Source organism: Squalius cephalus (genome assembly GCF_949319135.1).
Source record: "Squalius cephalus genome assembly, chromosome: 21".
Classification (NCBI taxonomy): Eukaryota; Metazoa; Chordata; class Actinopteri; order Cypriniformes; family Leuciscidae; genus Squalius; species Squalius cephalus.
In genome coordinates, this window is record NC_137142.1 from 1691164 (window position 1) to 1718774 (window position 27611).

The window sequence follows — 27611 nt, forward strand, 5'->3', positions numbered from 1 at the left end:
GAATATTAGTGTTATTATAGAGCAGGAATATTAGCGTTCTTATAGAGCGGGAATATTAGTGTTATTATAGAGCGGGAATATTAGTGTTATTATTATAGAGCAGGAATATTAGCGTTATTATAGAGCGGGAATATTAGTGTTATTATAGAGCAGGAATATTAGCGTTCTTATAGAGCGGGAATATTGCTTTATTATAGAGCGGGAATATTAGTGTTATTATAGAGCGGGAATATTAGTGTTATTATAGAGCGGGAATATTAGTGTTATTATAGAGCGAGAATATTGCTTTATTATAGAGCGGGAATATTAGCGTTATTATAGAGCGGGAATATTGCTTTATTATAGAGCGGGAATATTAGCGTTATTATAGAGCGGGAATATTAGCGTTATTATAGAGCGGGAATATTAGTGTTATTATTATAGAGCAGGAATATTAGCGTTATTATAGAGCGGGAATATTAGTGTTATTATAGAGCAGGAATATTAGCGTTCTTATAGAGCAGGAATATTAGCGTTATTATAGAGCGGGAATATTGCTTTATTATAGAGCGGGAATATTAGTGTTATTATAGAGCAGGAATATTAGCGTTCTTATAGAGCAGGAATATTAGCGTTATTATAGAGCGGGAATATTGCTTTATTATAGAGCGGGAATATTAGTGTTATTATAGAGCAGGAATATTAGTGTTATTTTAGAGCAGGAATATTAGCGTTCTTATAGAGCAGGAATATTAGCGTTATTATAGAGCGGGAATATTGCTTTATTATAGAGCGGGAATATTAGCGTTATTATAGAGCGGGAATATTAGCGTTATTATAGAGCAGGAATATTAGCGTTATTATAGAGCGGGAATATTGCTTTATTATAGAGCGGGAATATTAGTGTTATTATAGAGCAGGAATATTAGTGTTATTATAGAGCGGGAATATTGCTTTATTATAGAGCGGGAATATCAGCGTTATTATAGAGCAGGAATATTGCTTTATTATAGAGCGGGAATATTAGTGTTATTATAGAGCGGGTATATTAGTGTTATTATAGAGCAGGAATATTGCTTTATTATAGAGCGGGAATATTAGTGTTATTATAGAGCGGGTATATTAGTGTTATTATAGAGCAGGAATATTGCTTTATTATAGAGCGGGAATATTAGTGTTATTATAGTGCGGGAATATTAGTGTTATTATAGAGCAGGAATATTAGTGTTATTATAGAGCGGGAATATTAGTGTTATTATAGAGCAGGAATATTAGTGTTATTATAGAGCGGGAATATTGCTTTATTATAGAGCGGGAATATTAGTGTTATTATAGAGCAGGAATATTAGCGTTATTATAGAGCGGGAATATTGCTTTATTATAGAGCGGGAATATTAGTGTTATTATAGAGCAGGAATATTAGTGTTATTATAGAGCAGGAATATTAGTGTTATTATAGAGCGGGAATATTAGCGTTATTATAGAGCGGGAATATTAGTGTTATTATAGAGCGGGAATATTAGTGTTATTATAGAGCGGGAATATTAGCGTTATTATAGAGCGGGAATATTAGTGTTATTATAGAGCGGGAATATTAGTGTTATTATAGAGACGGCAGGAATATTAGTGTTATTAGAGTGTTATTATAGAGACGGCAGGAATATTAGTGTTATTAGAGTGTTATTATAGAAACGGCAGGAATATTAGTGTTATTAGAGTGTTATTATAGAAACAGCAGGAATATTAGTGTTATTAGAGGCGAGTGTTATTATAGAGACGGCAGGAATATTAGCGCTGTCACTTTAAGAGCTGCACGGATCCAATTTTTCCAAAATACTTGGTATTGATATCAAATACTTGATGTGAGTTTTTCCAAAATATTAGATCCAGAATACTGTGACACACGCCTGCAGCACAGAAAACAGTCTAAAGTCACTCTGAAACAAAAAAATCGATAAGAGGAATCGAAATTTTATTTTAATAACAAGTATCCGATCCCTGACATCAAGTGTTCGTTTCCTGGCCCTACCGCTCTCATGACTGTCCGTGTGACTGGTTGTGATTCTTTACTAATGTTTCCGTTCTTTACTAATGATCCGCAGAAACCTGAGCAACAATAAGATCTCTGAGATCGAGGACGGGGCGTTTGAAGGGGCGTCTTCGGTCAGCGAGCTGCACCTGACGGCCAACCAGCTGGACGCGGCTCACAGCGGGATGTTCCGGGGTCTGGACGGCCTGCGCATGCTGTGAGCTTTTCACTCATACACTATCATAATGCAGCATTTTCGGTATTTTATTTTGATGGTCCCTTTTGAACATTCTGTTGACTATAAGTAACTTCTGTTAACTACATGTCCACTAACTCTCATTGGAGTATTAGTAGACTGTCTGCTTAATGTCTGCAAACTCTTTATTGTGATGCTCCTCCAACAGACACTCTGCTGACTAAGTGACTTTTCAACTACATGTCAACTTATACTAACCCTAACCCTACCAGTCTACTAATACTCTAATGAGAGATAGTAGACATGTAGGTGCAGTGTTACTTCCAGACAACAGACTGTGTTAAAGGGACCATCAAAATAAAGTGAAACCGCATGTTCTTCATCTGAGTTCATCCACATGCTCTGTGTTTTCCAGAATGCTGCGGAACAATCGCATCGGCTGCATTCACAACAACAGCTTCACGGGCTTGCACAACGTGCGTCTGCTGTCCCTGTACGACAACACGCTGAGCACCATCACCCCGGGAGCCTTCGACACGCTGCAGAGCCTCTCCACCCTGTACGGGACAAACCGCCGTTAGCATGAGCTGATAGACACGCGCGCGTTAGCATGAGCTGATAGACACGCGCGCGTTAGCATGAGCTGATAGACACGCGCGCGTTAGCATGAGCTGATAGACACACGTTTCCTTAAACCAGTAACTTGAGCTGGGAAGGATAGCGGGGAACCATCTCAGAGCGTTACGAACAAACGTTCTTCCAGTAACGTTAATAGAACGTTCGTTCAAAGTTATCTGGCCTTTAATAATGTTCTCAAAGCATTAGCACAAAAACTTTATTTATACATCAGTTACAGAACTTTTTTGTACATGTTACTACTTGTTTCAGAACGTTCAGAGAATATTCAAAAGTAACATTCCCATAATATTTGCAAAATTCCTTTAAAGGAGTAGTTCACCTCAGAATTAAAGTTTCCTGATGATTTACCCCCCACCCCCCCCCCCCGTCCTCCAAGATGATCACGTCTTTCTTTGCAAAAATGCCAAAGTTTGCTAACTTATTTTAAGAAAGGCACACATAAAAAAAACACATTTACCCCTGTTTGTATCTGCAAGCCCCGCCCTCTAAATGAAAGAGCCAATCGCCAACTGGTAAAGTCATTGCATCACTGCAGCTCAAACCATTTCCCCATTCAAAGAGGAAACTCTAAGAGGTGTTTCAAAGATGGCCGCCGAGTGACATGACTTGCCGTACAGGGGCTTTGGTTTGGTCCTGCAGACGAGGCTGATTAATATCTGTGTGTGTGTGTGTGTGTGTGTGTGTGTGTGTGGCAGAAACCTGCTGGCCAACCCGTTCAACTGTGACTGCCGCCTGTCCTGGCTGAGCGTCTGGCTGAGGAACCGCAAGATCGTGACGGGGAACCCTCGCTGCCAGCGGCCCGCCTTCCTCAAAGAGATTCCCCTGCAGGACGTCGCTCTGCCAGACTTCCGCTGCGAAGACGGTGGGATCTACTGTCAAACCAACATCTATTCACACACCTTCAACATTTCTCACATTATCTCAGTTTATTCGTTATAGTTTAGAAAATGGTAATAAAATATGAGCAGAACTCAGTGGATATTTGACTGGTTTTGTCCGTCCTTCTGTTAGACTGTCTCACACATGAATTATGTTGAATATCTGTCAGCTGTTAAATTTAACTACACAATTAGATAATACCAGTTTAGCTCAACCAGTGACCAAGCAATGCTTCATTGTGTTCAGTCTGTGTGTAAAAAGAGCATTAGCAATTAAAGAAAACACACTTCAGCAAAACATGATCAGCTCAAAGTGTCTGAATCACTTTTGCTCCCAAATGTGTATAAATGTCACTGGTAGTCGCTGTGTGAAGAGTGTTTGGGTGTAATATGTCACAGTTTACTTTATTTTGCTCTTCTCACTTACAGAAATGAACTATAGTGTCCTGATCACACTAGGAGAAACATATATCAAAAATTATATCTGGGGCCCTATTTTAACGATCTGAAACGCGAGTAACTTTGTGGGCGGATCTCTGTGGGCGCTGTTGCTATTATACCGGCGGGATAAATGACTCTTGCGCCCGACGCAAATCTAGAATGTGTTGGTCTGAAGTCGCTTCATTACTCATAGGTGTGGTTTGGGCGTAACGTGAAATAAACCAATCAGAGCGACATCTCACATTCCCTTTAAGAGCAGGCGCGCTTGTTCCATGGCGGATTGCTATTATAACGGCGGATTTGCCAGGAGCGGTTCACAGCCGAGGAGACCGACGTTCTCGTCAGGGCCGTAAAACACAGAGAAGTGACATTGGGGATGGAGAAACACACCCAGATTAGCTTCGGTTAAACAGGCGTATGATAATTTGGGTAAATGTGTAAGCTAGATTTATGCCTATTTTTTCACATCTTCATGGACACAACAATGATTTCCCTCATGTGGAATATTGTTCCTTGTAATTATGTATGGTTTGCAAAAATGTGAACTGCTGCATCTGTGTAGATGAGAGAAGCAAAGTGTGTGTGTGTTGTGCACACGCTACATTATGGCCAAGCATGCGCCCTTAAAACAGCATCTGAACGCGCCACTGACTTTAGACTCGGTTTCTCCTGGTCAGTGGCGGAATTGTTTTCTGAAACTGCAAAATAGCACCAGGGAACGTTTGTGCCGGAACACGCCTCCTCTTTTCCCTGAACCGCCCCCGGGAGCGCAAGTTCATTCCCTAATTTACCGCCGTGCGTCTGTGGAGGGAAGAGTCCGCTGTGCGTCGGGTGCAAAATAGGAATGAAACATGCGTCGCTGTACAAAGTCAATTGCGCTGGGTGCGAGATAGGGTCCCTGGTGTCTGAATAATTTTTGGTTTGAGTGTAATCCAGCAAAGTATGTGTGTGTATCCGCAGTGTTGTGCGAGTGCTAACGCTGGTGTTTCCCTCAGATCACGAGGAGGCGAGCTGCTCTCCGCCGGTCCAGTGTCCCAGCGAGTGCTCCTGTCTGGAGTCGGTGGTGCGCTGCAGCAACAAACACCTGCACCTCTTACCCAAAGGCATTCCTCGCAACGTCACCGAGCTGTGAGTCTGCGCCACCATGAGCCACAACCATTACACCGCGCGTCCTAGCCAAGTCTCTCTTCAGTCCAACTCTGAATATACTTAAACTGCAGTTCATTGACTGGCCACTAGAGAGTCAATCCCATAAACCCCCATGTTAAAATGCCCAACTTTTGGTGGAAAAAACATGTTTACAGCCTGGTACAAAAAGTGGTTTGGTCTATATAGCTAATGTTGCCCTTCATGACGACTGTGAGGGACAACTGTTTTGTTTTATAACTAGTCCGTTTAACTTATATTAAGACTTAAAGTTCTGCATAATTAAGGGCGTGGCCACTTGAGTGACAGGTGGATTGCCGCTGATGTCACTACTAGCCGTTTGTCTGCTGTCTGTTGGCGTCACGTCACCTCAGCTAATACGACTCGCTGCACATTTTCGTTTATCCGGGAGTGACGCGCGGCCAAGATGGCGACGGCCGGCTCCGCCCACTTTGGGCTTCAGAAACGCTGTTCAGAAACACTACGGGTGATGTCACACACACTACGTCCATATTTTTTTACAGTCTATGGGCCTAACCAGAAGGTCCTGGCTGTAGCTGCACACTCACTCTGATTGGCTCGGTCGTCTTTCATAGGCATACATGATAGGAAATGTAGTCTTTAATATAATGCACAGACAATACAACGTTAGCCTACATCTGGCAGTGGCAAGAGTGATTTGAACGACTTGATGAGATACTCCGTCCCTCACCGACCACGAACACATCATGTTTGCCTATGAAAGACGATCGAGCCAATCAGAGTAGGTATGGGGCGGAGCCACACGTGTAATGTAAGTTAATGTTGAATGGACCAGAGCTGACATGAACTAACAATGAGCAAAATAGCGTGACCTGAACGGGACCTGATGGAAGTGTTCTGGTCCCGGGTGAAGCGGTTTGAGTGTGTGTGTGTAATGAGTGTGTTTTAGAGTGGGAGTGACACACATCAGACGCCTGTCGTCCCTCAGAGCGTGAAAACCTCTCATTTACTGACGCTCTCACTGACAGTAGAGCCGTCCAGGTGTGCAGATCCAACAGCCCGTCATTAGACCTCCGGCTCCAGCTGCGGAGAGGCTCACACACACACACACACACACACACACACACACACACACACACACACACACACACACACACACACACACACACACTTTAAGTACTATACTGAGCGTCAGACGAAACACAGTAAACGCTGTCATGTTCTCTGGCGTTTGGATGCTGGTGTTCGGGAACACACTCGTGTGTGTGAGACGCTTCTGGAGGGAATTACACAGAATCATTCTGATCACACACTTCGACTCCGGCGTTTCAGAAACACCAAACCAACATTAGAGACGCTGCGACGCCATTGGTCCACTGGATACTCCAGTTATCCAATCACAGCTGACGCTGAGGCAAAGTCACATGAGTTTGAGGGATTTATTCTGTTAATGTGTTTCCAGTGTAGTTTATGCACATCAAGTTTGTTGGGTAAAAACAAGAGCTTATCAATCAGGGCCCGGTTTCCCAAAGCGTTCTTATCGCTAAGTAGTTCTTAACCTATTCCTTAACCTCTCTCTTAACCTTATGGCACGATTCCCGAAACGTTCGTTCGCTAAGTATATCTTCTGTAAGTCACACTTTCGTAAGGTTGGTCTGGACCACTCCTAGCTTTACCTTATCACTGTTGCAGGTCTATATGAATATAATTCTGAAGTTTTAATACACCCAGACAGTATTAAAGGAGAACTCCGGTCAATTTTAACATTGAGCTCATTTTTTTGTACATTTGGAGTGCTGTCAGTACAGAGAACAACGACAAAAATCGGTGTTGCCTACACCGTGTTATCCTCTTTTTAAAATTTGCACCCTGTTGACTTCAATGGGGCAAGTTTTAAACCTGCTTTTAGCCTCTTAACATCCTTGATGTGTCATTACAAGTGCCCAGCCATGTGAGTGATTCCTTCTGAGTGAACACGGGTGAATCTGACTGCAGTAGATGTGAAAGATATGAATAAAAATGATGTTATTTAAGCCAGCGCTCATACCTGTATTTACATCCTGTTTTCTGTTGAAGTCCACAGTAATCGATTGCCGAGTTCACACGCATAGGTTTAGTACCTATGCACATATCGTGAACTCGACAATCGATTACCATTGAAGTCAACAGGGTGCAAATTTTAAAAAGAGGATAACACGGTGTAGGCAACACCGATTTTTGTCGTTGTTCTCTCTATTGACAGCACTCCAAATGTACAAAAAAATGAGCTCAATGTTAAAATTGACCGGAGTTCTCCTTTAAATTAGGCTAATTCAAGTGTTTTCATGCAAAGAATAAAATTGTCATTACACTGATTGTTGTTAGATTTTTAATTATATTATTATACAATATTATTAATTTAATTAAAACGCTCTTTTAAAGGCCAGTGAAAGCATAGGCTAGTGTCAGTTAAGTCCTATTCTGACACTAATATTGTTTCTCATGGGCTCGTCCGGTATTTTAAACATTTACAGGGGTAAGTCGGTGATTTTAGTGCCGTCCGAATCCATAATATCAGTGTTTTTCTCACCCAACCCGTGTAAAAATCCCTGGCCAAATTAGTACCTTCTGTTTTTTGACAAACAGGTCGTGTGGGGATTTAATTGCCGTCTGAATCCACATCTCTGAGTTTACAAGAGATTCAAAATTCACGGTTTAAATCCTTTTTGATCACTGCTGAGCACCGTACGCAAGATGTACACTTTTATTACTGAAATGCTGGAAAGTATTTACAAGAACAATATTTCATCGCAGCTCCACCTCAGCGAACAAAAATGGGAAAGAGAAAAAGGCACGTACATTTTTGAAAAGGTTATTGTGGCAGCAATAGGCTATATGTTACAATTTTAAAATATGTAGGTTAGGCTATTATAGGCTATTATAGTTTGGATTATTTTTTATAATATCCAATAATCATAATAAATTGCAATTTCAACTATTTCTGAAGTGCTTCATTTATAAAGATCACCGCTTTCTCACATAAACAGCCCCGTCGATATCAAACAATTCAGCTCCATCGCCACGGACAGCGCCGGGTAAGGTCGCACGTAAGAAGGTTTATCTTAAGCAGCTTCCTAAGGTATGGTTCGGGGAACACACTTAGGAACATAAACAACTTTGGTAAGATATATCTTTCGAGCTTTCTTAGCGCGCTAAGAGTGAGCGTTATCGGGAAACCGGGCCCTGCTGTTTAATTCCAGCCGTTATGTTTCGTTTATTCGTAGAGTTGCATTTCAACTAAGTTTAATGATGCAACACCAACTAGAACAGTATTGAGCAGTGAGTAAGACTGTGTGAGAAACAGATTCAGTAATGTTCTTCGAATGGTTTTGTGTCTTCAGGTACCTGGACGGAAACCAGTTCAGTGCGGTGCCGAAGGAGCTGTCCAACTTCAAAAACCTGCAGCTAGTGTATGTCTCTCTCTCTCTCTCTCTCTCTCTCTCTCTCTCTCTCTCTGTCTCTCTCTCTGTCTCTCTCTCTCTCTCTCTCTCTCTCTCCTCTCTCTCTCTCTCTCTCTCTCTGTCTCTCTCTCTGTCTCTCTCTCTCTCTCTCATTATAAGATAATAATATAATGTAAGCTGTCGTCTTCAGTGCCGTTCATCCGCTGGTTTGATGATCTTTGTTTCAGAGACCTGAGTAACAACAAAATCAGTTCCTTGACCAACTCTTCGTTCTCCAACATGAGTCAGCTCACTACCCTGTACGTCATGAACCGCATTAATGTCATGCTGAATCTCAGCTGTGAAAGTCAAATCTCATTGGAGGATGTGTGTGATCTTGTCCTGCAGGATCCTGAGCTACAACGCTCTTCGCTGTATCCCGACTCTGGCCTTCGGGGGTCTCCGGTCTCTCCGCCTGCTGTACGTATCTCTTTATCACACTAAAGACACTTTACACGGCCTCCAACACTCATGTACGACTGATGCACTTCAGCTCTAGCGTCAGTCGCACGAACCCTTCAAACTTACCATCCACTGATCCGACTGAACTATGAACAACTTCAACTGAATTGAGCTTAATAACAACACTATTGTCTTCTGTTTTATAGCTGAATCAAATTTATTCAAAACTGATGAATTTTGTAACATTAACAATGTTATTGAACTAAACTGAATCAACATTGAACTGAAGTGAATCAACATTGAACTGAATTGAATCAACTTTGAACTGAATTGAATGTTCACTGAACAGTGAACTCCACTGTGATTGGTGGCTGTCAGTGTATTACAATGGTACAAAACAGATATTAGTACTACAATATGTTAGTAAATTAACGTTATATCAGAAAATGAAATAAGTTTTTTTTTACTGTAAATTTAAGTCAAGTCTGTAAAACCTGAAATTTTGCTACCTTATTTTTTACGGTAAATTTAACTGAATTGTTTTTCCAGTGCAGTGTCAGGTGTCTGATGTTCTCTAGCATGTTTCTGTCTCGTGTGGTTCTCAGGTCTCTGCATGGCAATGACATCTCAGAGCTGCCTGATGGGATCTTCACCGACGCTGCGTCACTGTCACATCTGTGAGTAAAGAGACACACACACACTGCGTCATCTGATGGATTTGAGCACTGTAACACTGATAGTGTTGAACACACTGGCTTTAAAATGAGCAGAAACCAAATGGTCTTTTACATCTGCTTTGCCTTAAAGGGATAGTTCACCCAAAAATGAGAATTAGTCCATGATTTCCTCATCCTCAAGTCATCCTAGGTGTATATGACATTCTTCTTCCAGACGAATATAATCGGAGTTATAATAAAAAATGTCCTGGTTCTTCCAAGCTTTATAATGGCAGTGAATGGCTGTTTCTGATTTGAAGTCCATAAAAGTGCATCTATCATCATAAAAGTGCATCTATCCATCATAAAAGTGCATCTATCATCATAAAAGTGCATCTATCCATCATAAAAGTGCATCTGTCCATCATAAAAGTGCATCTGTCCATCATAAAAGTGCATCTATCATCATAAAAGTGCATCTATCATCATAAAAGTGCATCTATCATCATAAAAGTGCATCTGTCCATCATAAAAGTGCATCTATCATCATTAAAGTGCATCTGTCCATCATAAAAGTGCATCTATCCATCATAAAAGTGCATCTATCCATCATAATAGTTAATAATATTTAATATTTTTAATATATTTGTATATATATATATGTTTTATTATTATTTATTTTATCTTTGTATGCATGTGGATGTGTTCTGTCTAAGCTACTGGATGCCTTAAATTTCCTTCGGGATGAATAAAAGTATCTAATCTAATCTAAAAGTGCATCTGTCAATCATAAAAGTACATCTATCCATCATAAAAGTGGATCTATCATCATAAAAGTACATCTGACATCATAAAAGTACATCTGACATCATAAAAGTGCATCTATCCATCATAAAAGTGCATCTGTCCATCATAAAAGTGCATCTGTCCATCATAAAAGTGCATCTATCCATGATAAAAGTGCATCTATCATCATAAAAGTACATCTATCATCATAAAAGTGCATCTATCCATCATAAAAGTGCATCTGTCCATCATAAAAGTGCATCTGTCCATCATAAAAGTGCATCTGTCCATCATAAAAGTGCATCTATCATCATAAAAGTGCATCTATCCATCATAAAAGTGCATATGTCCATCATAAAAGTGCATTTATCCATCATATAAGTTCATCTATCATCATAAAAGTGCATCTATCCATCATAAAAGTGCATCTGTCCATCATAAAAGTGCATTTATCCATCATAAAAGTTCATCTATCATCATAATAGTGCATCTATCCATCATAAAAGTGCATCTCTCCATGATAAAAGTGCATCTATCCATCATAAAAGTGCATCTATCCATCATTAAAGTGCATATGTATGCATCTGTCTGGATAGATGCACTTTTATGGACTTCAAAACAGAAATGGCCATTATAAAGCTTGGAAGAGTTAGGGCATTGTTAATATAACTCTGATTATATTCGTCTGACAGAAGAATGTCATACACACCTAGGATGACTTGAGGATGAGTAAATCATGGACTAATTTTAATTTTGGGGTGAACTATCCCTTTAAGCTGCAGTTTAGAGCGGTGTAAACACACACCAGGGTTCAGTCCGTCTGTCTTCAGATCCATTAAACATCTTCACGTCACTGCGTCTCTTCTGTGTGACCTGGAGAACGAGTGTAACCCTGCGTGTCCCTCTGCCCACACCTGTGCTGTTATAGAACAGCTCTTACATCTTATAGCATGAAGCTGACGGAAAGCAGTCGATACACACGTCTCTCACACACACGTCTCTCACACACATCACTTGAATACTGGCGATGGGTGATGTCTGATTAAATAGCCTAGTTAGTCTAATGTGTAATGAGCTGAAACATAAATAACATTTCTGTTGCTTGAAATAAAATGAACCATTACTAAAATAACATATCAGAAATATAAAATATAGTTCACCCCATAAAACCTGTACTAAAATCCATTTATCTTTGGATCACAAATTAAGATATTTTTGTTATATTTTGTCACGATATTGATGACAGAATTTAGATTTTGTATTTTATTTTTGGGTGAACAGTCCCTTTAAATCAGTAACGCAGCCTCTGGGGACATCTTTCTTTATTTAGAGGAGTTGAATAGAATTGAAACTCTTTGTTTGGCCATTGCAGCAGTTTCTGGTTCGGGCCTGCAGCGCCATCTAGCAGTGATGATGCAGTAATACACCCTCGAGGAAACTTACTTTCAGACATTTATCTTTTCATGGAAGACATATTGGGGTTTATTAAAGATGTGATACTCCAGCCGGTAAGCCTGCTTGACCAGTTACCAAAGAAGCATGTGGATATTATCTATACAAATAAGATTTTCTTATCAAAGTGCTAAAATGTTGAAGTGTAAAGCCAAGTATTACAGAAAATGCCAGTCCCTCATTAGATTGACCCTCTGATTGGTGGAATTCTCTGTACAGCATCATGGGTAATGTAGTTTTTCACCACAAATTCTGCTGTTAAACATGATTATTTAAAAAACAAGAAAAGCAAGCTGAAATCATGCGGATTGGAGACTTCAACAGAAGCAGATTAACAACTGCGTAGCTCACAGTAGGGCTGTCTTTAAAGGGTTATAAGTTATAGTTCTTGATGAAGAAAATGAATGGAGTTTTTACTTTCGAGACCAGACTGTTAGATCGACGTTCGGTGTATGTTCATGCTAATGCTGTAAAGGCGGTGACTGGAACACTGACGAGGGGTTGTGCTCATTAATGCTGTGTTGTGTGTGATAGACACAGACAGGTTTTGTTCAAATACACGCTTTCTAAAGCATCTCATTTTGCACTGGGTTGCTGCTGGTTTGACTGGAGCATGTGTGTGTGTGTGTGTGTGTGTGTGTGTGTGTGTGTGTCCTCAGGGCCATCGGTGCGAACCCCCTGTACTGCGACTGCCGCCTGCGCTGGCTCTCCGACTGGGTGAAGACCGGATACAAGGAGCCTGGGATCGCGCGCTGTGTCGGGCCGCACGGCATGCTGGGAAAACTGCTGCTCACCACGCCGGCCAAGAGGTTCGAGTGCCAAGGTGAGATCAGGGGAGTGAAGGATCCGTCAATGCCGAGAGCGGTGATATTTCCCTATCATTGAGGATATTAGGATTTTTATTGATATTTTCAATTCATTTTAATTTTACATTTAGTTGTGTTTTTTCCCTTTTTAAAAAATGTATGTCTATATAGTTTTTATTCATTTTTATTTCATTTTTATTTGAATACATCAACAAAATTTCAGGTAACAACGTTTTGTACTAAAAGTTAAAGATAAACCCATGAAGCTGGGTTATAAAGATGGTTATGATGGGTTATGTAGACCACAAACTCTGATTTTATCTTTTATCTTTATATCTCTTATATATATATATATATAATCTTTTCAACCACACAGTATAATTATTTCTGTCTTATAATAATTCATATTCATGTATATTGCATATTATTGGATAAAAGTTTATAGTTCGGATATAAACACTGATGTCTACAGTAGTGAAATACAGTAAATCACCTTTTGAAAGTAACTTGATGCTTCAAGTAAAGATAGTTTCGGACCTGATGAAAGAAAGGCTCAAAAGCAGCGTGTGGCGGTGAAGACTGGACTGGCTTGTCTCATCAGCCTCATAATAGACCAGAGACAAAGTCCAGAGGTTTTACGTGTTTCCCACTACCGTAACACCGGAGTAGGCACATCTGCTGTCACAAGATAATCTCTTCTGGACAAAGGGGCCATAGAGCATGTTCCCCTCCCAGAGAGAAGAGCCAGGCTATTACAGTCGATGAATTGCAAGGCGGACTGTGCAAGGTCAGGACCAGTTCCTGTCCCCTAGGGAGAGTTACACCCTTGACAGCGGGTTTGGAAAAAGTTTTTTTATGAAGTTGAGGTGACCTCTTTGCCTTCTCAAGGAACAGTGTAATGTCCCCTCTTGCTCTCTCTAAATCACCATGCTCTTAGGAGTCCTGGTCAAGGTTCGTCATCAAGGGTCCTTGCCTCTTACTGATAGCGCTGAACAGAGTTTGGTTCTCGGAAATGATCTCTCTCCTCGACAACTCTCACTGGGCGATACCGAACAGGAGGACCTTCAGTCTCAAACGCAGGGGATAATATCGCTGTGGAGTTGTGGAACCTTCATCTAATAGACTCTGGGTGTTCAGCTGATGTCTCAGAGACCATTCTCAGTGCTAGGGCTCCAGTTATGACAGGAGCATGACAGTAAATGGGGTGTCTTTGAAACGTGGTGCACTGCACGTAATGCAGATCCAGTTAACTGCCAGATCGCTTCAGTTCTGGACTTCCTGTGTTTATGTGGCCGCTTTATCGGCTTGCCACGCCTGGACTGATGGGGAGCCCCTTGGGAAGCGTCCTCTGCTCGCCGCTGAGGCCTCCCGTTAGACCCAAGATCCCTTCAAGGGTTGAGACCGCCTTTGAACCTCTTGAGTCGGTGGCGGACAAGCTTCTGACTTTAAAGATGGTTTTTCTCATGGCTATCACTTCTCTGAAAACAACTGGAGATTTGCAGGCTCTGTCCGTCTCGCCATCGTGCCTACACTTCAGGGAACAGGTTTACAGTAACCAGAGACGTTATTCTCTATATCAGTGTCACTGTTTCTGAAATCTTGAGTTTCTTCCAGGAACGAACACGTCACAATAAAGGGGCGGGGCCTGGTTGAGTTAGTTAGTAGTGTGTTAAACTGGCGGTTATGGTAAGGGGCGGGACATTTCCAAACACACTCGAAGCGCTCGACCAATCACAACACACTGCTCCAGCCGACCAATCAGAGCACAGTGTGCTTTTCAGGAGGAGGGGCTTCATAGAGACAGGAAGTAAACAGAGCGTTACTGACAGACTGGGAAGAGAGGAGCCGCAACAATGGAGAATATGAGGAGAATAATCAACATTCAAGCAGGAAAACCTGTTCTAGTAGAGCCTGAGACAACATCAAGACTTTGAGAAAGGGCAGAATACGGCCTCTTTAAGTAAAAATCTTTGTGTTACATAATATTTGTCATTCATACCTCAGCAAAGCTCCTCTACCAGTCTTTGTTCTGAGAGAGACTCTGGTTGCTGGTGTTATTGATATTTGCGGGACTCGTGTCTGTGTGCGCAGGTGAAGTGGACACTGCGATACTAGCGAAGTGTAACCCGTGCATGTCCAGCCCCTGTCTGAACCACGGCAGCTGCGAGGCGGACCAGACGGACGGACACAGGTGCACCTGTCCTGAGGGGTTCAAGGTGAGCGCACACAACACCTGATCAGTGTGAACGCTGACAGACGGACAAACGCTCATGCATTTCCTTTCACGTACAGGGCAAGAACTGTGAGACTGTGATCAACGCTTGTGTCAGTGAGCCGTGTAAGAACGGAGGAACGTGCCACATGTCCGGAGAAGGGGAAGGCTACAGGTGAACTGTCCAACTCACAATTAAAAACATGTGGATTAGCTGAAAGCATGCAACAAAATATTATTTATTGTACTAAATTCATCATATCTTCATTTTAAAACAATTGTGTCCGTACAGCACTGCATTACAGCTAAATTAATTGTTCGGGAAATTATTTCACAGTATAAAAATGTAATTGTCCGAACAGTGGTGTTCAATTCCAGGTTTTCTCAGAGAATCGACTCTGACTCAGTGAAATCAATTCCTCGACTTCATCAACCATTGATTTTACATCAAAACAGGGGCAGGAATTGAATCCAATATTGCAGTTGCACAATTTATTTAAATATTTTTTCCAACACAAAGCCTTTAAAGTCCCCCTGTGGTGAAAATCCAGTTTTTAATGTTGTTTATGTGTCTATGTGGTGTTTTTAATCTGCTTTAAGACAAAGCATGTGTAAATTCATAAGTCGACAGCATTGCTGAGTATTTCCTCCTTAAAACTGCAGTGAACCAAAGACAGTCTCAAAAACACGCTTTGAAATCGCTGGTGTTTCTGACGTCACAAACTACCTTGTAACCAATCAGATCAACGTGTGATCGTCAACCAGTGGATCTCTGAGCTGAGTGAGTGAGTGGAGGCGGGGCTCATTTGCATATTCATAGAACCGCGCATACTAAATGAGGCAAGGGTGTCGAGTTACATTCAAGATATTTTAAGCCATGAAGAAATTTTTTTTCACAGGAAAAAACGTTTAAATATGTAATTTTGGTGATCAAAGATGAGTTTTAAGAGATACAATTATTGACTACAGTGAGACTTTAAATTTTAGCCTTTTAGCGTGACTTTCCAAATTAGTCCAATTTAACAATGCCATTACCTTGAAATGATGAGTAACCCATGTTTACCCAGTTGGGTAACACTTTATTTCTATAATCCAACTTAGACATTCTACTAACTATAAATAACTAACTCTCATTAGAGTATTAGTAGACTCTTAATTATTAATATCTGATAACTCTTTATTTTTGACCTTTGATGCTCCAAACAGACTTTCTACTGACTCTAAGTACCTTCACAACTACATGTCAACTTATTCAACTAACTCGAACCCTAAACCAAATTAATTAATACAAATTAATTAATTAATGCATTAATACAACATCAATGAAATGACAAAGCCGGCATGGAGGTATTTATGATTACAATCTACGGTTACTGAATGTTATTCATTTAAGTAGGATAAATGTATGTAACGCATGATATAGTATGTCCGAATTCCCTGCTTCATTTCATTCACTCCTTGCTGATATAGTGCACTCAATTGCTGTGCACTATATAGTGAGTGAACATGTGAGCGGTTTCAGACACAGCAAAAGCGTCAACACCAACGAGAGTGGATTACTCCTGTAGGATCGAGCTCGACTCCAGGGCTCCTCAGACTCGAGGAATCCACTCTCTTTCATCTCTTGCTTCTAAAATAAGCTGAAAAACACACTGTGATTTGATATTTTGGGTGAAATATGACGAGGACTTCTTAATGAAATTCATTCCCACAGTGCTTTGAAAGCTTGATCCCCAATTAAAACAATGCGTTTGTGTCCTCTCAGCTGTTCGTGTGCTGCGGGCTTTGAAGGTCCCGCGTGTGACACTGACACTGACGAGTGTGAAGATAATGACTGTCAGAACGGAGCGACCTGCATAGACGGGATCAACAATTACACATGTTTATGTGCCCCTTTTTACACAGGTACATGTTAAGGCCCCAATATACTCACTGCGAAGGGGTAAAAAGAAAGTTTGAAACACCTTTGCTGTGATAAACTGTTAGTGAACATCCTGACTCTGCCCACATTTCTGTTAGCGAACATCCTGATTCCACCCACATTTCTGTTAGCGAACATCCTGACTCCACCCACATTTCTGTTAGCGAACATCCTGACTCCACCCACATTTCTGTTAGCAAACATCATGACTCCGCCCACGTTTAGATGAATGAGTAAACTTGAGCTGCTCTTTCCTCTCAGTAACAGAATAAACACACATTAATAATGAGAAAACAGCAGTTCAGAAAGCATCTGATCATGTGATGTGGAGATGTTTGCTCCAGCTCTGAGATTCAGATCTACAGTCACGTCACGTTTACTCATACAGCACTTTATACAGTATATTGATTTAAAGCAGCAGCTTTACAGTATTAAACATGAGAAACAGTGTCAGTGTCTCTTTCAGTCAGAGTTTCTACTATAAAGCGGCTCTCCAGTGTGTTCCTGTTTTTACTCGCGTCTGAACAGAAGAAATAGAGATTTACAGCTCAAAGAAGGCGGATCCTCAGAGCCACACCCACCTGTTACATCATCACCACACTGGCCAATGGGAGTTTAACCAGCCGGAGAGAACTCTTCCGGAAAGTTCACTTGGGCAAATTGTTTAGAACTCCAAAAATGAATTTAGTTTTGGCTTGATTTTGTTTGAAATGATGTCTCGCCAGTTCTTTTTTTCAATTTAGCCTGAAGTATTTTGGGGCCCTTTGTATTACTGTCTGAACGTATACATTTGTGTTTTCTTTAAATCAATGAATTATCCAGTCTTTTGTCTTGTAAGCTCTTGTAAGCAAATTGTTATATCACTAAACTTACAGATTTGTGCATGTGTGTGTGTGTGTGTGTGTGTGTAGGGGAGATGTGTGAGGATATGGAGGATATGTGCGCTTCTACCCGCAGTCCCTGCAAGCACCAGTCAACCTGCTTCATCACAGTCACCGGCCCAAAGTAACCACATCCCCTTTAACCTCGTAGATGAGTCACAGCCTTTTAATTAAAGAGGATCTACTCTGTTTTTCTCCATCTTCATCTGTGTTTAGTGTGTAATGTTGCGGTTTGATCATGAAGAAGCTCCAGTTCTTCTCTATATCAGTGTCAGTGTTTCTGAACTCCTGAAACGCCTCCATTGTAGTCTTGAGTTTCTTCCGGGAATGAACACGTCACAATATTCCTCATTATAATAATTCATACGCAGAATTAAGGGGCGGGGCCTGGTTGAGTTAGTTAGTAGTGTGTTAAACTGGCGGTTATGGTAATAAGGGCGGGACATTTCCCAAACACACTCAAAGCGCTCGACCAATCACAACACACTGCTCCAGCCGACCAATCAGAGTCGAAAATAATCAGAAAATAATCAACATCCAAGCAGGAAAACCTGTTTTAGTAATGCCCAGAAACAACATCAAGACACAATAGGTCCTCTTTAACTAAAAAAATCTAATCTTTTCAAAGAGCTCCATAATGTTTGTGTACAGTGGTGTGTTTAACATGTGCATGTGTGTTTGATTCAGGTGTATATGTGCACCTGGTTATGTGGGTGACGACTGCAGTGTGAACTATGATGACTGTAAGGACCACAGGTGTCAGAATGGGGCGCAGTGTGTGGACGAGATCAACGGATACTCCTGTGTTTGTCCGAAGGGCTTCAGGTCAGTTCTATACACCATTATCTGTTCATTTCAACATCTGTGGGATGAGCCCCACGTCACCAGTGATCCAGACACGTCATCTTTTGAAAGACTGAAACTAATGTCAGTGTTGTATGTTGTTCTAATCTAGAGGGACTTTATCTGACTCGATAAGTGCAGAAGATGTGTTATGGTGTGTGTTGACGTGGATCTGTACGCTGGAGCGCCTCACATTACTCGTGGGATGAAGTGCTTTTGTTATGACCTAGACACCAACATAGAGTCGGCCCAGATCCGGCCCACATCTGGTCCACATATAGTCCACATATACCAGGTGTGGGCCGACACTATGTTGCTGTCTGGTGATATTCATCATTCAGAAGTAATTTCTGTTCCCTCTGTTGAGTGTTTAAAAAAAAGCCACCGTTATTAGATTTAAGAAGTGTATAGTTGATCTCTTTAGGGAACTCATTTTACAGTCTGTGATCACCTGATCCTAGACGATTTCTTACTAGTCATCCAGAAAGCTGAGGTGATTTGCTTGAGACCTTACTTTGGACTGTATTGACGTCACTTTCCCGCTTGAACAGCCGGACTGAGTGACAGAAGTGCCAGATTTAACAGGGGAAACCGAGAAAACGCCAGTAAAACAAATGATTATCAGTTTAAACTAAAGCTTGGACTTGATATAGACCTTATGCGCCAGAGAAACGAGGGCGTCGCCATCTTTAGAATATTGTCTTTGAACTTACGCTTTTGTGGTCGCTCTGTATATCTCTATGGCGTTGCTGTCCAGGAGTAATTAGCTTTTGAAGTGAATTTACTTCATGTAAAGTTAACGAAAGTTATCATGAGGATTGTAATGTTTAAAGCAGATATCTTAACAAATGTCAGTAGACCGGGAAGATTTTAAAACGAGCCATTCATTCATAAATACGCAAGATCGCTGTGAAAATACAGACCGGAAGTCAAAAGACAACGAGCGCAGCGCTGAAAAGGGGCGGGGCTACAGAAGGGGCGGGGCTACAGAAGGGGCGGGGATACAGAAGGTCTATAGTGTTCTTTACAATTTACCAAAGATCCAGTGATCATGGATATTGACATGCAGCAGGAATCGGGTTTCCTGACATTTATATGAGCCTGATTTAAACGCCGGGGAAAAACATAAAGCAAATTTGCCTGTTAACGCTTTATATAAATACAATATCGGTCTAAATCCATGTGATCACTTATATCAGTGTTATATATATCATCATATCGTCCAGCCCTAAAACTTGTGTAGTTTTTTATCAGTGTTTATTTAAAAACATCCAGTTATGCAGAATACACGATGGTACATATCAAATTGATGTGTTGTCAATGCAATATATAACAATACAATATATAGGGTATGATTTTACCCCATAATTCAGCATATTGACACAAAATGATAACTGCAAATCCTCCTTTCGGTGCCTGGATCCAGTTTCTGTGAATCGCAGCAAATCCATTCACTTCTCTGTTCTGTAGCTTTCAGCAGTCTGTGAAAATACAAAGCTAGTTGTTCAATCTCAAAGCTCTTTCCCGTTTTAGATGTGTATACAGACGGCATTCACGCTGAAATCAAATGCTGCCACTCAGTGTGTGTAACCGCAGTCACTCCGGCCGACGGTGGCGTCACACGCATAGCCTCTATACAGCTTGTGCTCGAGGTTCGTCCGCACTCTCGGCAACAAGTCAAGCTTGTTCTCAGTTGGTGTCGGACTCCACCAAGGCTGTCCTTTGTCACCTATGCTGTTTGTGAAATTCATGGACAGAATCTCAAGGCCCAGCTGAGGAGTGGAGTGGCCTCAGGGTGGCATTTGCTAACCGTGAACCTCAATGCACTCTCTGGCAGTTTGTGGCCAAGTGTGAAGCCTTTGGGATGAGAGTCTGGACCTCCATATTTGAGGCCATGGTATCATATCATTCCACCTGGTATTAAGATGCGTTTTGGTCGATCGGATCACAAGTGGATGACGCTTAATACAGGTGGAAACTGGGTATAACACATTTTGAGCTTGTCCACTTTCCACCACTTGCAGAGATAGTGAAAAACACATTCGACCGGATTGCTTTCTTGGTGTAAACGCTCATGTGGTCGAATGTGTTCAAACAGCCCCTAAAGACCATCTACTCTCCACCTACTGAACTAATGCGCATTCATGCGGAACGGGTTATTGGGAAGTGCGCTTGTCAGACGGGATTTAAACTTGACGGAAGCAAAGGGACCCGCCCATTGACCATCCCCTTAACGTAATCAGGACAGAAGCGGTCTAAAGTGGACGAACGAGACGGATTAAAACGCCAGGTGTAAACAGATATGTGTCTCACTCGTCTATTTGTGATCCGATCGACCAAAACGCATCTCAGAAAGAGGCCTCAGTCAGAAAGAGGTAGGTTGTCCTCTTTGCGTAAGAAGTTCCTTCTCCAAGTGCAGGAGTTTACAAACATATCTCAGGGTGTTGTTCACGAGTAAGGGCAGGTCAGAGTGTGAGATTGGTGGGTGGATCGGGGCATTGGCAGCAGTAATGAGGTGACTGCACCGGGCTGTAATGGTGAAGGCCCAGACAGCAACATCAGGGGCTTTCGCACCGGAGGAACCTTTTCAGTTCCTTTAACAATTGGCGAAAGTACCCAGATTTTGGCGAAACTAACTCTACGAACATGGAACAGTGATGGATGGACCTCTTATCCTTTACGCTGAGGAGAAAATCCAACGCAACTTTGAGGAGACCAAGAGAAACATGATTATGTATTTCTGCTCAGCAACAATGGATATCAACCACACGGCATACGCTAATACCTTTTCATTACTGTCTACTTTCTATGTATAACAGTTCTGTCTAATAACGTATTAGACTAGCCTGACAAGCCAGACCCACATCAAGATGTTGGGTCTGGGAACACACCATTGGCAGGGCTCAATCCGAGGGCCGGGATAAACGGTTGTCTTCCAGATTCCCTCTGCACGCAATAGGACAGCGCTACAACCAACCAGAGCGTTTTCCCACCAGCGGAGCTAGTTGATAGATTAAACTTTTGCGGTATCCGGTCGACAAAACTCCGAACACATCTTCCTTTTTTAAGAATGACTTCAGTGCCGTTCTTTGTTCTTTTCTCAAAGAAAAGCCAAAGCCGATTGGACAGACTGCTGTTCGCCAGCAGCTCTTCTTTGTTTTCAAGTAGCAGGGAATTCACGCGGAACCGTCGCAACTCTGCCGTCATTATGTTAAGCCCGCCCGCCAACTCTATACACGATGTGATTGGCCTGACTAGAGTTTGGTTTTTCCAGCTCGCAAGCCAACGGAGAGTTGCTAGACGACACTGGCTGCAAAATTAAATTTGCTGCCGCTAGGGTGCGTCTAGATTTCTAGGCTAGTATTAGACAGGAGTGTAAGACAGATCGTAAACTAATGAACACGGAGAATGCGAGTACTGTGAGCTCAGGCTCTGGCGTTCTCAGCACTATCAAAATAAAGGTCACAACAACAAGAGCGGTTTACATCACTTCGGAGTTCCTACTGCGAATGCAACCAGAAAAACGTTCCTAAGGGAGTCATTAGTTCTCGGGGAACCACCGTGGAGGCTAGTTCCCAGAACTATCCGGTGCGAAAGCCCCTATAGTGTCGGCCCAGGGGTAGCTGAGCATGTGCGCAAAACTCTCAATTGACCAATGAATCAATGTTCCTGACCCTCACCTATGGTCATGATCTTTGGATAGTGACCGAAAGAGCGAGATTGCGGGTACGAGCAGCTGAAGTAAGTCCTTGGTCATGGTTTATCTTACAGTGAGCGTGCTCTGGCTGTTTGCTGTGCTGCTGGTTATCAGGTAAGATTATTAGGTGATGGCACTGTGGATGTTTTTTGTGCTGCTTCAGGTATCCACAACTTTTCCCTATAACCACCTGTGGGATTCCAATGGTGTGTATTGTCATCTTTAAGATATTTAATTGATTGTGTGTCTGCTATTATCTACAAATTTGATTCAGACATTGAGAGAAGAAAGTCCCACATTAATCTGCAAATTGCAGTTTCATGCATGCTTCTAATAGATGTTCACTCCAGCAAAAGAACATGCATGACAGAGAAAATCACAATCAAATTTGCTCTGGAACATTGTGTGTGCAGTGGACAGCTCTGTGAAGTGCCATCGACTCCGCGCTCTCTCTGCGAGCTGGCCGACTGCCAGAACAACGCCCCCTGTGTGGAGCGGGGCGGTCATCCACTGTGCCAGTGCCTGGCAGGGTTTGGTGGACCACGCTGTGAAAAGTTGGTCAGTGTCAACTTCGTGGACCGAGACTCCTACCTGCTACTGAGTGACCTGAAGAACTGGCCTCAAGCCAACATCACGCTACAGGTACTCAACCAAGCCCGAACTTTGATCAAATACTGGATGAAATTTGTCAGTGTTGTTGTATAACATTTTTCACATTGCACCAGGTATACAGAATTAGTGAAAGCAGCTGTGTATAGAGGTTTTGTAAGTGTGCTTTATAACAGGTTACCAGTCTAGTGACAAGGTCCATTTCTTGGCAAAGGCAAACTAGGTGGTCACTGCGGTCAGATTGGTTTTACTTTATTTTGATGTTCCCTTTAACACAGTCTGTTGACTATAAGTAACTTTGCACCTACATGTGTACTATCTCTCATTAGAGTATTAGTAGACTGGTAGGGTTAGGGTTAGAATAAGTTGACGTACTTGCAAAGTTACTTTAGTATAGTCAGTATAATGTCTGTTGAGGACCATCACAATAAAGTGTTAGCAGATATTAAGCAAACAGTCTACTAATACTCTAATGAGAGTTAGTTGACATTTAGACTTATAGTCAACAGAATGTCAAGTCAAGTCAAGTCAACTTTATTTATATAGCGCTTTTCACAATACAGATTGTATCAAAGCAGCTTCACAGTATTAAATAAAATAGTACATCAGTGTTTGTTTCTAGTGTAAAACGTCCACGTTTGGTAATGCTGATCAATAGTATTGTTGATTGATTAATTAAATTAAGTATCCCCAACTGAGCAAGCCAAAGGCAACAGTGGCAAGGAACCGAAAAACTCCATCAGGTGACCTAATGGAGAAAAAAAAACCTTGGGTTCAAAATGGACCATCAAAATAAAGTGTTACCATCAGATTTATCTTTTGATGATAGATTTTTGGTTTTGTCTACAGGTGTCCACAGCAGAAGACAATGGCATTCTTCTGTACAATGGAGACAACGACCACATTGCTGTGGAGCTTGATGAAGGTCATGTTAAAGTCAGCTATGACCCTGGCAGCCAACAAAGCCATGCAATCTACAGGTGAGCTAGAGTTTTTTTAATTAAAATCGAATGTTGGGATGCAGGGACATTATTAATTATGAAGATGTGCACGATAAATCCATGATAATGCTTTAAAAATTATTATTTGAGAATAAAAGGTAAGATGGAATAAGATGCACCATTTATTTTTTTGACCATTGATGTCACTAAAAGTCATTTTACATTTCCACTCAGCAAACTACTACAAATTAAGCACTGTTGATGCAAATTAAATATGTAATCAATAATCTTTCATGTTTGTTTTACACTCAGTACTGAGACCATCAATGATGGTCAGTTCCACACTGTAGAACTGGTGACCTTTGACCAGATGGTGAACCTTTCCATAGACGGTGGCATCCCAACAACCATGGACAGCTTTGGTAAAGTGCAGCCCTTGAGGGGAGAAGCTCCACTATATGTGGGAGGTAGGAGTGCACCATTGATATCTGTCTCCATCACAGCCATCGTGACTGTGCAATACTGTCAATCACCAGTGAAACCACCTAGACATGACACATGCTCTCCGTTCCATTGCTCTTGATGTTTATAATGCACAAGTAGAGTGAAACAAAAGCTGAAAAGTTCTAGTCCTGATCATGGTTGAGTATCCCCAGACACAAACATAGTGTCGGCCCAGATCCGGCCCACATCTGGTACGTGTGGAATACATGTGGGCCGGATCTGGGCCGACACCATGTTGCTGTCTGGGGATCTTCAATCCAGCTTCTGGAGGTCAAGTGTCAAGCAGAGTTTAGCTGCAACTCTAATCAAGGTCTTCCGGATTACCAGAAACCTATAGGTAAGTGGGTTTGAGCAGGGGAGCTAAACTCCGCCAGGACCGGATGTGAAGAACCTTGGTATACTGTTACTCTACTCATATTTGATGGATGAGAGGCCATCCAAGAGTGCTGACCCAGACAGCAACATGGAGTCGGGCCAGATCTGGCCCACGTCTGGTAAAATAGTAATTAATAATAATTAGTTACATTTATATAACGTTTTTCTGGGTACACATGGAAGGGGGGGAATCTCCTCAGTCTCCACCGGTGTGCAGCTCCACCTGGATGATGCGACGGCAGCCATAGTGCGCCAGAACACACACACACACCATCTTATTGGTGGAGAGGAGACAGAGTGATGAAGCCAATCAGTATGGGGATGATTAGGAGGCCAGGATGGACAGAGGCCAATGGGCAAATTTGGCCATTTTGGGATTTTTAATGACCACAGAGAGTTAGGACCTCAGTTTAATGTCTCATCTGAAGGACGGTGCTCTTTGACAGTATAGTGTCCCCGTCACTACACTGGGGCGTTAGGACCCACTCAGACCCCAGGGTGAGCGCCCCCTGCTGGCCTCACAACACCTCTTCCAGAAGCAACCTGGTTTTCCCAGGAGTTTCCCATCCAGGTACTGACCAGACTCAGCCCTGCTTAGCTTCAGTGGGCAATCCACGTGTACCAGATGTGGGCCGGATCTGGGCCGACACTATGTTTCTGTCTGGGACCCCATCGCACAGCATTAGCCGTAACTGGCATCAGTGTTCTGCTGCATGTGTGTTACTTCTTCCCAACTCTGCTCTCACAGCACTTTCTCTCTCTTCACAAGGCATGCCGGTCAGCGTCCACCCCACGGCTCCTCGTGTATGGCAGATCCAGAACGGCTCCAGTTTCCACGGCTGCATTCAGAACCTTTACATCAATAATGAGCTGCAAGACTTCACCAAAACCCAGATGAAGCCTGGTGTGGTGCCCGGATGTGAGCCCTGCCGAAAGATATACTGCCTGCACGGCATCTGCCAGCCCAACACTGCCACGGGCCCTGTGTGCCACTGCCAGCCCGGGTGGAGCGGGCAACACTGTGACCAGCCCTCAGCCAACCCCTGCCAGGGCAGCAAGTCAGTCCAATTCCTGAAGTGAAATATGCCGATCATGCAACACGTAATGCTCTAATTCTGTCATTGGCTTTGCACAGGTGTGTCCATGGACGGTGTATTCCAATGGACATGCAGTCGTACCGTTGTGAATGCCAGGAGGGTTTTCATGGAGCCCTGTGTAACCAGCAGGAGGAGCTCTTCAACCCATGCCGAAAACTGCAGTGCAAACACGGCCACTGCCAGATCTCTGACAGCGGAGAGGCCTACTGCCACTGTGAGGCGGGCTACAGCGGCGAGCTCTGCGACAAGGGTAAGAGAACAGATGCACAACGTATAAAACTTGGAATTTATTGAACCAATTCAATAAAATGTTTCACTGTTTCAAAGCACTTGAAACAACACAAACTGGTGAGGCCTGCTGGTTACAGGGATAAGGGTTTGTTTGTGTGGAAACATTCTTTTATTAAGCAACTGTAGGAAGGCATTCGGAAATGTCAACAGGATGAGTGCATCAGCGCGCACGGAGCAACAAGCGCACTCAACACAGGCGCGCATGCACGTGTTTCGTTGTCACGGCTACATAAACAAATTTCCGCACACAGGAAGACAGATGTTATGGTAATATTTTACATGTATTTTAATCACAAAAACGAACGTTTGCATCACGTGAAAGCATCAGGCACATTGGCTACCTACATAATAATCTGTTTTCAATTTAAAATGTTCAATACCTTATCGCGCTGATGTGACCGAACCCGACCCGAACCCCAACATAATTTCTAAATATCGGGTCCCGTCGGGCTCGGGTCGGGTATCCATCCTCTAACACAGATACAGACGGGAGCGTTTGAAAGCAGGTCCGCTGATGGACTCCCGCTTGTGCTTTCAAACGCTCCCGCTCCTGTTTATCTCACTTCCAAGACACTTTCAAACACACCCGTGCGTTGATCATTGTAGCCAATCACAGACAAATCCGATGAGCGCGTGAACACAACGGCCAATCAGAGGTGTTTATGATTCCGCTCAACAGTGTGCATCACAATTTTTTAATTTCAGTACTGACTTGGTACCGAACTCTACAATCAATATAACAAAAGAAAGAACAAAGCCTCTGCTTTCAGATGGGGTTCAAAACGATGATCAAAACACAGATGGAGATCTTTAGAAGATGCGTAACAGTGCCTCCTACGTTAAATAGCGAATACACTCATTGCCTTGCGTCATAAATGCGGGGGGAATAGTAAAAAATGTAAAGAGATCCAAAATTCCCCATTGAATTTTTAAACGGTTTAACGAAACTTTGTTTACTGAAATCACATGACTTTAGCAGTTTGATACATGCTCTGAAACGAATGATATGCAAAGGTTTCGGAAGCTTCACACAGTTCAGTTCAGTTCTCATATAATGGTGTCAATGCAGGAGATCAATAATATTGTTGAATATTAAATTAAATGTCCTTTTGTTTGCCGTTCTGCTGTAGAGTCGGAGTGCCACGGGGAGCCGGTGCGGGACTTCTACCAGGTCCAGCGGGGTTACTCCATCTGCCAGACCACACGCATGGTGTCGTGGGTGGAGTGCAGCGGCGTCTGCGGCTCCGGCTCCTGCTGCGCCAGCCAGCGCATGAAGAGGAGAACACACACCTTCGAGTGCAGCGACGGCTCGTCCTTCAGCGAGGAGGTGGAGAAGACCGTCAAGTGTGGCTGCGCGGGGTGCATGTAG

General features: G+C 42.4%; 1 protein-coding gene across 1 annotated transcript in view; it reads left to right on the plus strand.

Moving 5' to 3' along the window:
* The window catches only part of slit1a (slit homolog 1a), a gene marked incomplete at its 3' end in the record, with an annotated part of 101791 nt that extends 74180 nt beyond the window's left edge, over positions 1 to 27611 (plus strand). The window contains exons 18-37 of the mRNA XM_079855474.1: positions 2082 to 2225; positions 2620 to 2763; positions 3539 to 3705; positions 5158 to 5290; positions 8671 to 8739; positions 8958 to 9029; positions 9118 to 9189; positions 9777 to 9848; positions 12725 to 12888; positions 14963 to 15087; positions 15164 to 15258; positions 16849 to 16988; positions 17916 to 18009; positions 18573 to 18710; positions 22839 to 23067; positions 23884 to 24014; positions 24288 to 24442; positions 25624 to 25912; positions 25990 to 26201; positions 27373 to 27611. Of these exons, the coding sequence (XP_079711600.1) occupies positions 2082 to 2225; positions 2620 to 2763; positions 3539 to 3705; positions 5158 to 5290; positions 8671 to 8739; positions 8958 to 9029; positions 9118 to 9189; positions 9777 to 9848; positions 12725 to 12888; positions 14963 to 15087; positions 15164 to 15258; positions 16849 to 16988; positions 17916 to 18009; positions 18573 to 18710; positions 22839 to 23067; positions 23884 to 24014; positions 24288 to 24442; positions 25624 to 25912; positions 25990 to 26201; positions 27373 to 27611 (2884 nt within the window). The remainder of the gene's footprint in view (positions 1 to 2081; positions 2226 to 2619; positions 2764 to 3538; positions 3706 to 5157; positions 5291 to 8670; positions 8740 to 8957; positions 9030 to 9117; positions 9190 to 9776; positions 9849 to 12724; positions 12889 to 14962; positions 15088 to 15163; positions 15259 to 16848; positions 16989 to 17915; positions 18010 to 18572; positions 18711 to 22838; positions 23068 to 23883; positions 24015 to 24287; positions 24443 to 25623; positions 25913 to 25989; positions 26202 to 27372) is intronic.